This window comes from Macrobrachium rosenbergii, chromosome 2, assembly GCF_040412425.1.
Source record: "Macrobrachium rosenbergii isolate ZJJX-2024 chromosome 2, ASM4041242v1, whole genome shotgun sequence".
Taxonomy (NCBI): domain Eukaryota; kingdom Metazoa; phylum Arthropoda; class Malacostraca; order Decapoda; family Palaemonidae; genus Macrobrachium; species Macrobrachium rosenbergii.
The window spans coordinates 73,016,695-73,032,119 of record NC_089742.1 but is presented as its reverse complement, the minus strand read 5'-3'; the positions used below and the strand labels follow the sequence as shown (position 1 = coordinate 73,032,119).

The window sequence follows — 15,425 nt, the reverse complement described above, 5'->3', positions numbered from 1 at the left end:
CAGCTAGGAGACCAGCTTTCTCCTCGGGCAAAATGATGTTTTCAGCCTCAGAATTAGCACACCACCTCAAGAATATTTTTAAGGTTTTCGAAGTGATGGGCTTCCTAGACTGGGCGCTGGGCTCACTAGCGCACAAGCTTAGAGATTGCTCCTTGTTAGCTCAAGAAATCTCTTTGGATCTCTTAGGAGTGCTTTCCTGTATTGACAGGGGCATTCGCGATAGTACGCATGAGTTAGCTAGTCTGTACACCATGGGTGTGCTTAAGAAAAGAGAGCTTTGGTGTTCTTTTACTTTGAAAGGCGTCACTCCGTCGCAGAGATCGGCCCTCCTCTTCTCCCCATTAGACAAGACACACCTTTTCCCCCAGGCTGTAGTACTGGACATCACCTCTGACCTGCAGAAAAAGAACACTCAGGACCTGCTCTCCCAATCTGCAAGACGCCCTAAAGATCCTTCGACTCTTCCTCCCAGATCTTCTTCTCCGCTGCAACTTACTCCCTTTCAGAGTTCCCATCCTAGAGCACATACTGGAACAAGAACATATACCCTCCTGAAGGAGGGCTACACTATCCCCTTTTGAAACAAACCCCCTCTAATCTGGAAGCCTGTAGAATTGACAGCTTACTCTCCAGGCTCAGAGAGGTTTGCTGCTCTCTTGCTAGAGGTTGAGTCTCTTGTTCAGAAAGAAGCTGTAGAGGTCGTAGAGGACATTCATTCTCTGGGATTCTACAACCATCTCTTTGTAGTGCCTAAGTCATCGGGGGCTGGAGACCCATTTTGGACATAAGTGCTCTAAATGTCTTTGTCAAAAAGACAACATTCAAGATGGAAACAAACCAATCTGTTGCATCCATTCGCCAGGGAGAATGGATGGCATCCATCAACATGCAGGGCATGTACTTTCACATTCCAGTGTATCCGACTTCGAGAAAGTACCTCAGGTTTGTATTTTAGGGCAAGGTGTTCCAATTTCGGGCTCTGTTGGTCTCTCAACGACGCTGCAAGTGTTCACCAGGGTATTAGCTCCCCTAGTGAATGGCTTCATTTGATGGGGATAAAGATCTCCCTATATCTAGACGACTGGTTACTACGTTCCCGCTCGAAGCCCAATGTAGGGAGGACATTCGCACAACTTTTCTCTTGGCCCAAGAGTTGGGTCCTCTCATCAATCGGGACAAGTCTCTCCTGACGCCTTCTCAGGAGATTCCTTATTTAGGCATGACAATCAACTCGGGATTTTCGGGTTTTTCCGGTCCCGAAGAGAATAGAAAAGTGTCTTCAGACGTAAAAAAATTACAGGCGATATTTCCTGGGCCTACAGTGCTTAGCTACAGAAATTCGGGGGAGAACAGTAGCAGCGCATTCAGACAACACGACGGCACTGGCGTACATCAAGAAACAAGGGGAACCCACTCTTTCTCCCTGTACAAAGTGGCAAAGGGTCTTCTTCTTTGGTTACTCCAAAACGACATTCAAGAGACAACTTGTTTTATCCAGGGGAGACTCAACGTTCTGGCGGACAAATAGAGCCGTCAGAGATAGATCTTTCCCACAGAATGAACATTAGACCCGTTAGTGTGTTTGAATCTGTGGAAGCTCTGGGGAAACATGATAGATTTGTTTGTGTCATCCAGGAATCACTGACTTCCTCTCTTCTGCTCACCAGTACCAGATCCCTTGGCATGGGCGACCGATGCAATGTTGCAGGACTGGTCAGACAAAGATCTGTATGCCTTTCGCCTATTCAGTTTAGTGAGACAAGTCATCAACAAATTCCAGTCTCATCAAAACCTGCCCATGATCTTGATAGCCCCCTTCTGGCCAGCAAAAGAGGGGTTCCCGGATCTACTAGAACTTCTTGCGGACTTCCCGAGACTGCTGCCACAGAAGCAACAACTTCTCAGGCAACCCCACTTACGATGGTTCCACCAAAACCTGTCTTCTGTGGCCCTAACAGGATTCAAACTGTTAGGCGACTGCTCTGAAAGAAGGGCTTTTCAAGGGCGGCTGCAGACGCAGTTGCGAAGTGTAGAAGACAGTCGTCAGATAATGCCTACCAGGCTAAAGCGTCCATCTTCAGGTCTTAGTGCAGACAAAATAACGTGTCCTCTTCTAATACCTCTGTAGAAGAAATACCGGACTTACTTCTGCTCCTACGCTCCACTAAAGGACTTTCCACTTCTACTAATAAAGGCTACAGAGCTATGTTAGCTTGGTCTTCTGCCATAGAGGAATGGACTTATTGTCTAACCAGTATTTGTCCGACCTTATTAAGTCCTTTGATACTGCAAAGCTTAAAGAAAAACCTTTGCTGTTCTGGAACTTAGACGTGGTACTTAAGTGGCTGGCCAGTTCATGTTTTGAGCCCATGTAATCTATCTCTTTAAGGGATCTAACCAGGAAAACTTTTTCTGGTCGCCTTGGCCACTGCCAAGAGATCCAGTGAAATCCATGCTTTGGACAGAAACATCGGATTTTCTCAGGAATGCAGTTTGCTCCTTTTCTCTAGACTTTTTAGCTAAGAACGAATCGCCATCGAATCCATGGCCTTGTTCTTTTACAATACGAGCTTGTCCAAGATAGTAGGGCTGTCTGAAGAAGAAAGAACTCTCTGTCCAGTAAGGGCTCTTAAGTTTTATCTTCACAGAACGAAGGACATTTGTGGTACTTCAGGGAATCTTTGGTGTTCTCTGAAATATCCCTCTAGACCCTTATCTAAGAATGCCCTGCCAATTTTTCTCAGGAACTTGATTTAGGAAGCACATTCCATGGTGAGCGAAGACTCCGTCTCCTCTTACAAGGTAAAACCCCATGAGATAAGAGAGGTCGCTATGCCATTGGCGTTTAAGCGCAATTTATCCCTCACGTCAATTGTGCAAGCGACGTTTTGGAAGTGCAAGTTGGTGTTTGCATGGCATTACTTAAGGGATGTTGAGACTACTTACGATCAGTGCAGTACCTTGGGTCCGTTTTACGCGACTGGCTTGGTGTTGGGGAAGGAAACTTAGAAAACAATGTCCTTTCTTTAATCTCTTCGCCTTGCTTAGAGTGTTGAGTTTTTTTAGGGAGCTTGGGAGTACTATGTACTTGGAGTACCCTCTAGTCTTTTGGTTTTAATGGTTGGGTGTTGGTGTTTTAAATTGGTTTTTGGTGGTTAAGGTGACTATTTACTGTTTATTTTGTGTGGTACTGCACCCTGGGCAGGGACATCTTGTTGTACTTTGCTAGCCCTCGGAAATTAGTCCATCGCTACAAAGCACCCACTGTAGTAGTAGGCCCTCAAGGCTTTACTGCCACGCCTCTACTGGATAAGTTGAGCGCCATCCAGAGGCAGTATCTACCTGTAGCAGCTCTCTTATCAGGAAAGGTTCAACAGCATTGATTCAATGTTAGCAAATTTCTATTCTCAAACTCATTACTATTAGTAATGTATTGGGGTAGATATGTCCAACATTCTCACCTCCATTCAATGTGGGAATCAGTTATGTAATTACTGGGTAAGTTACTTATATAAAAATGACATTTATATAATAAAATAAAGTTTTATACAGTATATACCCAGCAATTACATGATCGGAGCCCACCCACCTCCCCTCACTTAGACATAAGGGCATAAACAAATTGAAGCTCTTTGCTATGTTGTAGCTCTTCTTAAACCCGAAAGTGGGCGGGACACGTTGCCATAACCAAAACAAACTAGCGTGACCCGCAATTTCAAAATTTTAAGCTGCCGGTTAAAAGAAACTAATAGCTATGTAATTACCGGGTGAGTGTATATAAAACTTTATTTTATTATAAAAATGTCATTTTTGGTGTTGCGTAGTGTTCTGCACAAGGCAGACCTTAAGTAGTACCCACCTACGGGTATACACTAGATCAAAAGAGTGGGGAAATGCTCAGTACCTGTGCAGAGTATGAAATAATAGTACTGATACAGGCAGTCCCTGGTTAACAGTGGGCTCGGTTTACAGCGATCCGGTTTTATGGCGATTGTCTAGTGACGAAAATCAGCAATTTTCGGTGCTGAAAATCCCCGATTTTCGGTTAGCGGCGATTTTCGGTTATCATTATACCCTCAGAAACGGAACCCTGCCGGTAACCGGGGACTGCCTGTATATCATATACTGTATTATACCAGTTTTTGTTAAATTTGGTAAATGCAATTTTTGCTCCTAAAGTGTGTGGTGGTAGCTCTGTGAAATGTCACCAAGTGAAAATGTGTAAAGTTGTTTGGTCTTAGAGATCTCCTTCTTTTGTAATCATTACCAGTGTTTTTATATCTCTTAATCTGTATACTGTAGTGGAGTCAGTTATTTTAATTAAGAATAGCTGTATGTGTGGATTATATAAAGATAGTTTGAGTTTTAGAAAGGGTCTTAACCCTTTGAGATTCTGCTGGCGATTAGAGTCATCATCCATTTTTCAACCTCTGAGATTCTGATTATGACTACTGCATAGTCATCATCAAAAGATAATTTTTTGATAAATTTACTTTAAATCATAAAAAGTAGTTATAAAAACTAAAGCTGAACAATCGGTGCATAGGGAGGCATCATTTTATCATGGAGACTTGTCTGTAAGTAATCCTTCAATTATCTGGATTAATAGAGCCAAGGGCCTGTCAGGTAATTGTGAAATCCGGATAAGGGCAACTAAAAAATCTAGGGGTGTTCAAGAGCAATTTTGTACTCTTCCTCACCTAACCTTGCAGTACCACATAACCATAAACACTCAGTATGCTGATAAATAACACCCATCAAACTTTAAACTGAAAACTTTATGCATCAGGCAATTGTCTACCTTTTTTCCCCATATGTGTAACAAAATATACTGCATAAATATACTTTGAAAAAAAAATGTAACCCATTTTTCTCTTTCGTAAGTGACACAGTTCAGTAGGTAGGTAGTCTGTCTGTGTTTACCGACAGCCTACCGTGGTTTATGAACATCAGTGTTTTTATACAGCAACTTTCTTGTCAGTAGGATAGGTGTTACACTAACATTATCCATTTGCTTGTCAAATAGGCTATTACAACTGTATTTAAGATAAAGTTAATGGCAATGAAACTGATATTTTAAGTACTGAATCCTTTTACTGTATACTGTATTGTTATCATGTTATATCATCATCATAGTGTAGCATATAAAAAAAAACACTCGGTTACCATTTGCATTTACAAATGTCCAGGGCACGAGGTCCCTTGTGCTAGCAAATTTCCTGTTTCTTTGAAGAACCAGTAGTCCAGGATTCGAGGTCCCTTAGGATTGCTAGGCTGGAACCTATGGCGGATCCCCTTCCGTCTCCAAAACTGGTTAAGTTGACACTGAACAGATTTGACAAGTGGCTAAGTTGCTCCATCAGAAAGTTACATGACAGGCCCTTGGCTCTCTTAATCCAGATAATTAAAGGATCATTTTATATATATAATATTTGTGTGCGTATGTAAGTAGTTTCCGGGTTATGGCATTCCATATTTACGGTACTTTTTCAAGTATATTCATAAAAATTTGTTATGTGATAAAGTGTGTACTTGAGTTTAGCTCATGTCCTCATAAGTGTTAATTGATAATATTTTTCTGATAATTTTTTGTTATACCTGCTTTTGATCTTTTTTTCATTATTATCATATGAAGCATCAACTAGATTTTAACATTTAATATTTTGGTGGTTTCCATACTTATGCTAAATTTATAATGTTTTTCAGGTATTTGAATGTGTGATGAGTTGGGTAAGTGGTGACCTAACAAATCGAGAGCAATACCTTGCAGAACTTATGGAATACGTTAGATTACCGTTACTTCCACAAGACTACCTAATTCAGCGAGTGGAAGAGGAGCCCCTCTTAAAACAAGATACACAATGTAAGTTAACCTAGGTTATTTTCTTGATAATTACTTGAAGTATTGAAGTATAACCTCATTGAAGCAAGACTTTCGTCTATCTGTGCTGTACTTAATATGGCTTTGCAATGTAGTGTTACATGCATATGTTTTTGTGTGTTTGTGTGCTTGGGTATACATGATGTGCATCTTAAGATAAACTTGGCACTTGTGCACAGTATTTTATTGACATTTATTCAGTCTGTACAGTATTGTACTTAATACGGTAATTTAGTGTTACATATTTATATTTTTCAGTCTGTATATATGAGTGTACACATATGCATGTGCATCACATTAAGATAAACTATGCACTTAAAATGTGTTTATGCTCTCTCTCTCTCTCTCTCTCTCTCTCTCTCTCTCTCTCTCTCTCTCTCTCTCTCTCTCTCTCTCTCTCTCTCTGAGATAAAAGAGAGAGTTTTTTTTTTGCATATATAACATGTGTGTGTATTTCTTTTGTACAGTTTTATAGATAAACATGACGTTATTGTCATTCATTTGTTCATATTTTCCATGCATAATTACAGCTTTTTGCATTTCAGTAAGTAGAAAAATATAGTGAAATATAGTAAATTAGGTAAGATTTTAGCATAATTCTTTGGCGTTCCCAATCTTTTTCTGGTATGATAAGCGGGAGAGGGATGTACGCCTAACTGTCAGTCATCTTGACGAAAAGTTTGCAGGGCAAACACACACACACACACACACACACACACACACTCACACTCACACTCACACTCACACTCACACTCCTCTCTCTCTCTCTCTCTCTCTCTCTCTCTCTCTCTCTCTCTCTCTCTCTCTCTCTCTCTCTCTCTCATTTTTTTATTATAAATGTTTAGGTAAGGAATTCTTCACTTTTTCATTTTTATAAATTGGTTAGGTAAGGCGTCCGTCATTTTTTCATTTTTATAAATTTTGTGATATGGTGTTCTGACTAGTCGTGCCCCAGGAACGGAACTCCGATGTAATCCAAGGACTGCTTGTATTACTGTATTAGGTACAATACTGTACTGCATTAAATAAATGTCAGTTGAAATACTGTGCCAGAAGAGAGAGAGAGAGAGAGAGAGAGAGAGAGAGAGAGAGAGAGAGAGAGAGAGAGAGAGAGAGAGAGAGAGAGAAACAGTTTTCATAACTTATGATAAAACAGAGACACAAAGATGAGGTATGGTCGTCTACATTATAGTGTGTGATTTTTATGTATTTTATATAATTCAAGCATAAATAAGTATTCAGCTACAGTTTTGTTAGGCTAAAATGTACAGTACTGTATTTTTAGAAGTAATTCATTTTGCAGATATTTCTGTAAAATTGAATGATGAATAAATCAGTATTTTAAACAATGAAAAGTACAAAAATACTAGTAATGATTGGGTGTTGATGACCTATATGTAAGTTGTACACTACATGTAAGCTAAGTGAGTTGCTCAAGTACTATATCGTGTAGGATATATGCCAGTCCATGTTACCTGATAGATTATGTTGGTTCTTTGGAGGGACAGACCATGTAACTGTCTTTTTAGTTTAGGTGCCAATATAGACTTCACCATTTAATCATCTTTCATTTTCTCCACTTGCCCAAAGCAATTCTATCTATTTAAACTTGCAGTAATTTTTAAAACCACTTATGATTTTGCACCTCCACATTTCTCAACCTTTAGATCTTTGTTTTTTGCATAAACAGTTGTAGAGAAACATATCTCTTGCAGATTTATGGAACTGTTTGAAGGGGCAGACTACTCCCCCAATAAGGCTTCTTTAATTAATGAAGTTGATTTTCTTAAAATGAATCTTACCCCTCTGTTATGATAGCTGTTTTTATATAAGTAACTTACCCAATAATTACTTAGTTAAGAGTTTGTACTTGACAGCAGCTTAAATTTTGAAATTCGCGGTAGCGACATACTTTAGCTTATGTAGGTGACTAGCCCCGCCCACTTTCAGGGTGAGAGAGGAACAACTCAACCAAGAGCTCAGTTTGTTTCTGCCAGCTTTAGACCAAACACAGCGGTGTTAAGAATCACAGCTGAATTTGAATTCTGTTTGAGATCTTCCCTTTTGGATGAAGTATTTTTGGTACAGTAGCCTTCGGCAATGATTATTTACATAGTTGACTATGTCAGACTCTAGCTCTTCTAGTTTTCAGTATTGCAGCAAAAGCTGCATTACTTGATTGACAAAAGCTTGCTATGACTTGCATTCCTTGTGTACTGCATGTAGAGGACAGGTATGTTCTGTTGATTTGACGTGCAAGGAGTGTAAAGAGTGGGATGAGAAAAAATGGAAGACATTAGCTTCTCAATTTTCTAAGTTAAAGCCCATAAAAGGAAAGCAGCTTTTAGAGCCAAAGTAAAATGTTTAGCTAGCCAGGGTACGAATCATACGTCTAGTACTGTTGACATTCCTGTTGTCTCTTCTGCTAAATTAATCTCTCCCATTTCCAGCCGCCTCCAATCCCACCTACTCCTTCTCCTTGCTCCCACACTTCCAAGCTGGACCGCTTTGCCAGCCTCAAGTTAAGGTTTGTTCAAAAGTTTGGTCTACTTGCTAACTCAGTGGCCCAAATTAGGGAATCACTGTGTTTCCTCATGGACAAATTTAGTGAGGAAAAGTACTAGTAAAGTGATATTGGAGGAGGTGGTTGCCTGTCCCACTGACTCTCCTAGGAGAAGGTCACTGCCATACTCCCCCAGCCCCAGGAAGAGGCATACAGGAGGCCCAAGGGAGGTCAGTGGGGTAGTGTCCCAAGTTGTGACAAAAGACAGCCATTGGAAAGGTGTCTCTTAGGTTCATCATCTCTCATCGATCTCTGGAGACTCGAGTCCTAGTAAGGGGCGCCAATGGCATTTCTCGGACAAATCGCACTCTCTGAAAATGCATTTTACATTCAGGGATCAGTCCCCTCCGCTACCCAGCAAAAGGCATAGAGAGCCTTCCTGTAATCCCCAGCCGTCGTGCAGTACTTGGGACAGTCCCGAGCTCTTTTCTCAGTCAGAGCGCCAATCAGTGGCGCCTGAACTATCAACTGTGGCTTATAAGCATGCTTCTTCCTCGTCTTAGCATGCCTCTTCTCAGGAGCACCCATGTACTTCTGCAGGATGCTCATTAGGGAGCAAGCGCCCATTTGTTGCTGAGCGCCCAGTTGTAGCCTGGCGCCAGGTTGTGTTCTCTGCTCCCAGTGACTCCTAAACAACGTTGGATGCCTGAGAGTCAGGCAGTCGTTGAGAGCCCTTTGGCGCCCAGTCGCCCTTCCACAGTTGAACTCCCAGTTGCATCTGATCGCCAGCGCCAGTTCCTGTCGTGTTGGCATCTTCTTCCAAGCTCTTGGTGTCAACTATGTCTAGCTTGGCCCCTTCTAGCCCATCTCTTGACGCAGTCCCACCTACTGCAAAGGAACTGGACCCTTTGTTGGCTCATCTCCAAAGACAGTTGGACAACATTGTGGGGCGCCTCCAGAAGGCTTTGTCTTTGTCACTAGTAGCTCCAGTGGACCCTTTGCTTTCCCCTATTTCTTCAGATGAAGAGGAGATAGGCCAGGAAGAAGTTTCATCGGCCTGCGCTTCTTTGCTTAGATATTTATTGCAGAATTTTTCTAATTTTTTCTCCCCAGCAGTGCCTGTTTCTCCAGCTTCTTCATTTGTGATGAGTGATCAGCCAGTTGGGTCAGACAGACTTCCTAAGCTGGTTCTCTTGTTTCCATCTAAGAAGGCCTTGTGTGAAGTGGACAGCTGGCTGTCAGAGAAGAGGCAGCAAGGCAAGGCTTCCTTCAGTATTCTGCCTTCTCTTTTATCTTTCAGATGATATCGGTCATATGCAACTGGAGAAGCTCCTGCCTCCTCCCAGGGGGACTTCTCCAGTCTTATTGACTTGGCCCATAGGCCTGCTTCTCATCTGTGAAGGTAATGTTTTTGGCCTTAGAAATAGACCATTTGCATAAGAACCTGTTTAAGGTTTTTGAGGTTCAAAGCTTCCTGGACTGGTCCTTAGGAGCATTAGCAAAAAAGATTCGTGATTTTCCCAATCTACCTGAAGAGGTTGCAGTGGATTGGTATAGTGTGTTTTTTTGCTTCAGCAAAGCCGTCAGGGACGGATCGCAAGAGATAGTCTCCTCTGCCATGGGGATCCTTAACAAAAGAGAGCTGTGGGTCTCCTTTACTTTAAGGGCATCACATCGTCACACAAGTCAGGGCTGATTTTTTCGCCCCTTGACGGTCTACGTCTGTTTCCACGCAAGCAGCAGTTGAGGAAATTGCCTCTCACCTGCACAAGAAATCTATGCAGGATCTACTCCCTAAGTCTGGTAGAAGCCCCAGAGAGTGCGCCACCTTCACCTCCAAGTCCTCCTATCCCCTTCAGCCGTAGCTGTTTCAAGGTGCCCGACAAAGGTCACAATCTAGACCAATCAAGAGATCCTCCTCTAAGCCTGCTGCTCAGAAGTGAGAACCCAGTCCTTCGTGCACTCGTAGGGGCCAGACTCCACCTTTTCTGGGAAAGGTGGAGAGAGAAAGGGGCAGAGCAGTGGGTAGTCCAAGTTTTGAAGGAGGGCCACTTCATCCCCTTCAAGGAGAACCTCCCTTGGTCAGCACTCCCGTTGAATTGGTGGCCCACTCCGTAGGATCAGAGAAGTTGTCAGTCCTCTCAGAGGAAGTCTCTTCCCTCCTCAAGAAAGGAGCAATAGAGGTAGTGGAAGATATCGAATCCAAGGGATTTTACAACTGGCTGTTTGTGGTTTCCAAGGCCACAGGAGGCTGGAGACCAGTCCTCAGCGTAAGTGCCCTGAACGTCTTCATAAAGAAAATAAAATTCCACATGGAAACGACCCAGTCCATCCTCGCATCCATTTGTCAAGGGGACTGGATGATCTCTCGACATGAGAGATGCGTACTTCCACGTTCCCATACATCAAGACTCGAGGAAGTACCTCAGATATGTTTTCAGGAAACAAGTCTTTGTTTCAGGCTTTGTGTTTTGGACTGTCAACAGCCCCACAAGTTTTTACTCAAGTGCTTGCCCCAGTGGCCAAGTAACTCCACTTACTAGGAATCAACATCTCACTCTACCTGGACGACTGGCTAATATGTTCTCCCACGAAAGAAAGGTGCATGAAGGACTTTAAAAATCCTTACTGTTGATGCAAGACCAGGGGTTATTACTAAATCTTAAGAAATCTCAACTGACTCCTCCTCAACAGATTCTTTATTTGTGGATGAAGATAGATGCTCAGAGGTTTTGGGCTTTTCTATCCCCCAGAAGAGTAGAGGACTGCCTGAAGAAAGTCAGTCTTTTCTTTCGCTCCAATCCTGTTCAGCCACCCAGTGGATGAACCTGCTGGGCACTCTGGCTTCCTTGGAGCAATTCATGAAATTGGGAAGGTTACATATGAAACCTCTACAGTTTTGTGTAAGGGTCAGTTGGGATCTGAAAATAAATTAAGACGTGTATTTCCAATAACAGAGGAGATCAAAGAAGACCTGCGGTGGTGGAACTCCGCAGACAGGTTGTTGGAGGGAAAGTCTCTCTTCGTCGTGAACCCCGACCTAGAGTTCTTTTCCGACACAGTGGATCTAAGTTGGGGAGCAATCCTGGGGGCCAAAGAAGTTTTGGGGGTGTGGTCCCAACAGGAAAGAAGCCTGCATATCAGCTTGATGGAGTTGAAAGCAATCCATTTAGAATTACAACACTTTTCAGAGGAGGTCCACAACAAGAAGGTGGCGATCTATGTGGACAACACCACAGCATTGGCATATATCAGACTTCAAGGGGGAACCCACTCGTTCTCCCTCTATGAGATAGCCAAGGATCTGCTGCTTTGGGCAGACCAAAATCAAACACAGTTGATAACACGTTTCATTCAAAGAAAATGCAGTGTGATAGCAGACGAGCTGATTCGCCACAAGCAAATCCTCCCCAAGGAGTGGACTCTGGACCGTCGGGTTTGTTCCAACCTATGGAAACTGGGGGGAGCCAACACTGGACTTTTTCACAACATCCAGTAACCATCGTCTTCCTCTGTTCTGCTCCCCATTTCCAGACCCTCTAGCTTGGGCGACAGATGCGATGATGCAGAACTGGTCCAGCCTGGATCTGTATGCCTTCCTTCTGTCCGGGATGATAAAAGAGGTTCTCAGAAAATTACAGTCTCGCCAAAATGTTAAGATGAACCTAGTAACTCTGTTTTGGCTGCAGGAGGAGTGGTTCCTGGAGCTTCACGGACTCCTTGTAGACTTCCCAAAACTCCTTCCCTCGATTCCAAGTCTCCTTAGGCAACCCCACTTCAGGAGGTTCCATCAGGGCACATCTTTTCTGGCCCTGACAGGGTTTCAACTGTCAGCAGACTCATAAGAGAGAAAGGGCTTTTCTAGAGCTGTGGCCAAAGCTATTACTAGATGTAGATGTAAGTCTACTGACAGAGTCTGCCAGGCTAAGTGGGCGGTTTTTAGACTCTGGTGCGAAAGGCGCAACATCTCATCTTCTAAGACCACTTTAGCTCAATAGCAGACTTTCTGCTATACTTAAGATCTTCTAGAGGCCTCTCCTCATCAACTAAAAGAGGGTGTAGATCTATGCTCAGCTCCATTTTTAGGCACAGAGGTTTAAACATATCAAGGAACCAGGACCCCTCTGACCTGATTAAGTCTTTTGACACAACCAAGAGTAAGAAGGAAGAGCCTTGTCCCTGGAACCTGGACATAGTCCTTGAATGGCTCATGAGCTCACGTTTGAGCCCATGCATTCTTCCTGGCCCTAGCTACAGCTAAAAATGGTTGTGAGATCCATGCAATGGATAAAAGAATCAGTTTTTCCCAAGGGGATGCAGCGTGCTTCCTCATCCTGAGTTTTCTTGCGAGGAATGAGAATCAGGCGCAACTCTGGTCTCATTCTGTTATTAGTTAAAGTTTAATGGAATCTTAGGGGCAGAAGAAGAAGAGAGATTTGCCCTGTGAGGGCTCTTAGATATTATCTTCAAAGGACAGAGAATATCAGGGAACCAGCAAGTAACTTGTGGTGTTCGGCAAAGAACCCATCTAAGCCATTATCTAAGATTGCACTCTTGTTCTTTTTGAGGGACCTCATTTTGGAAGCACTCCCAAATTGGTGAAGATGACCTACCTGTGAGGGCAGTCGCTACCTCGGTAGCTTTTAAACATAATTTTCCCTTTCTTCAATTCTGCAGTCTGCTCACTGGAAATGTAAGTCAGTGTTTGCTATGCATTACTTGTGAGACAGAAACAGTACGAAAAATGCAGTACATTAGGACCTTTGTCCATGGCTGGCATAGTGTTTGGTGAGGAAGTGTAGAAAGCATCCCTTCCTTTATTTTCTCTCTTTGCTTTGACTTAGTGTGTTGAGTCCTAGGGAAGCCTGGGGGCTACTATGTACCAGGAGTGTCCACCAGTTTTTAGTATTTAACAAGGTGGATATATGTTTTAATTGAATGGTGTAGTAGAAACTGACTGTTTTTTTGGGTTATGTGTATGGTACTGCACCTTGGGCAGGGGTAAATATGTTTGTGTTGTTGGCGAAAGACACCTCATGGTTAGTTTAAGTCTAAAAGCTTCTGCTAATACTTCATCAGCAATCAGACTACTCTTTTGCTGCCTCCTACTGTTGGAGGTACAGGGAAACAGGGTATGTCCAGGAGTGGGAGCTTTTTGTGCCCATTGTCTTCTTCCTCTGGCCAACCTGGCGTGTGTCATGTGCAGGTTGGCAAGGTACAGGGAAACAGGTATGTCACTGAAAGATTTTAAATGACAAGGTCAAAGCAAGACAGAATTTCATTAAAAATTAGTTTAGTAACATTCTTATTGCAAAAAAGGGTAATGCTCAAGGGTTAAAATAAACAGACTGATGAAAAATTAAATAGGGTAATAATGCTAAAGACGATTAAATTATAAATAAGGAGATTCAGTGTCAGTTTTATAATGTAATAACAGTATGAAAGAGAAAGCTATAAAGTAAAACTGTTTCAATTTACATATATAACTGCATGTAACATGAACAGTGTAGTGTGCCTGCAACTGTGCTTGTGGAGTGACCGTTTAAAAACCAAAAACCAGGCAGGAGGTAGATATGCTAGGTAAGGTTAAGCGCACTCAGTATCCGATTTTGTATCCTGTAGGCCCTGTTGGAGGCTGCTTACTCCTAGCAATCCCAGTAGCCTTCCCTCGCAAGATGATTTGATATTCACTCGGAGGTGTTCGCCTGACATTGTAGACTTGCTTGACAGCAGGCACTCGCCTGGAAGCAGGTGCTGGCCTGACAGCAGGTGCTTACCTTGCATCGGAAGCTCTCTTGCCAGTAGGCACTTTCCTGCCATTGGACATGCACTTGACAGCAGGCACTCGCCTAACACCAAACGTTTCTGTATCGTTAGACTCGCCTGGCACCAGGCACCCACGTTCTTCTCGGTCTCCCAGGCAGTCTGGTTATGCTGGTTCATCGTCATGCTTTTTGTCCGACGTGAGATATTTTTGTGGGAGTAGCTGCGATTGGGTGTGTGAACACATTTGTTCACATTCTTCTTCCTTTCTTAGGCTTTCTCAGCAACTTTTATGACGCCTGCTTTTCGAGAAAGTAGCTTCTATTGTAGTTCCCATTATTCTCAGGCATCACACTTGCAGTCTCGGCCCCCTTCTTTGTTGACTTGGGCTACTCCTGAGCATTCTAGGCATTTTCTTCAACTGCATTCTACATCGCAGATGCCTCGGTCTGCTTTCCAGTCTCCAAGTCAGGATTCAAAATATTCTCGAGCCTCTTTTAGGCACACTCAAGCCTCTTGTAGGCATTCTCTGTCGCCCTTTCATTTCAATCATCTACTCCTTCAGGTATATATAACCACTTTGCTTTCACTCAAAAATTGATGGTCTAACAACACGTTTTTGTACATGCAACTTACCCGTCAGATATATACTTAGCTATAGTCTCCGGCGTTCCCGATAGAATTTCAAATCTCGCGGCACACGCAACAGGTAGGTCAGGTGATCTACCATTCCCGCCGCTGGGTGGCGGGAATAGGAACCATTCCCGTTTTCTAATCAGATTTTCTCTGTCGCTGGTTCTGGCAACATCTGTTGTTGGTTCCTTCTGCTTTGATTTTCATTTTTTCGCTTGCTGAGGATTTTTTGGACTGATTTTGGTGACGTATTGGATCTTTGGCTTGGCATACGCTATTGTGGACTGTTTTTGATTTGCTTTTGGTTTTTTCTGTTAAGATGTCTGATCAATGTTACACCTGTGTTTCGTGTGTGTGTAGGCAAGATTGTAAGGTGAGGTTGCCGAAAGCTTCGGTAGACCCTCACACTGTATGTTGAGGTGTAGGGAGAATGATTGTTCATTGGACAATAGGTGTAAGAATGTGAGAATATGTCTGAAAACTGGAATGGAAGGTTTGACTTCTTATTTGAAGAAGCTTGGAAAGGATAGAGCTAGGAAGGCTTCTTCTAGAAGCTCTAGTAGGTCTCTTTCTGCTGAGCTTGATTTAGAAAATAACACTCTTCCAGATTCTCCTAATACTTTGGTTTCAGCCCCTTCTCCCTTC

The 15,425-nt window shown here is 42.8% G+C and overlaps 1 protein-coding gene across 1 annotated transcript in view; it reads left to right on the top strand.

The window, feature by feature from the left end:
• kel (kelch protein) overlaps positions 1-15,425 on the top strand; it is a 91,987-nt gene that overhangs the window by 17,370 nt on the left and 59,192 nt on the right. The window contains exon 5 of the mRNA XM_067120875.1: positions 5,707-5,863. Coding sequence (XP_066976976.1) covers positions 5,707-5,863 — 157 coding nt within the window. The remainder of the gene's footprint in view (positions 1-5,706; positions 5,864-15,425) is intronic.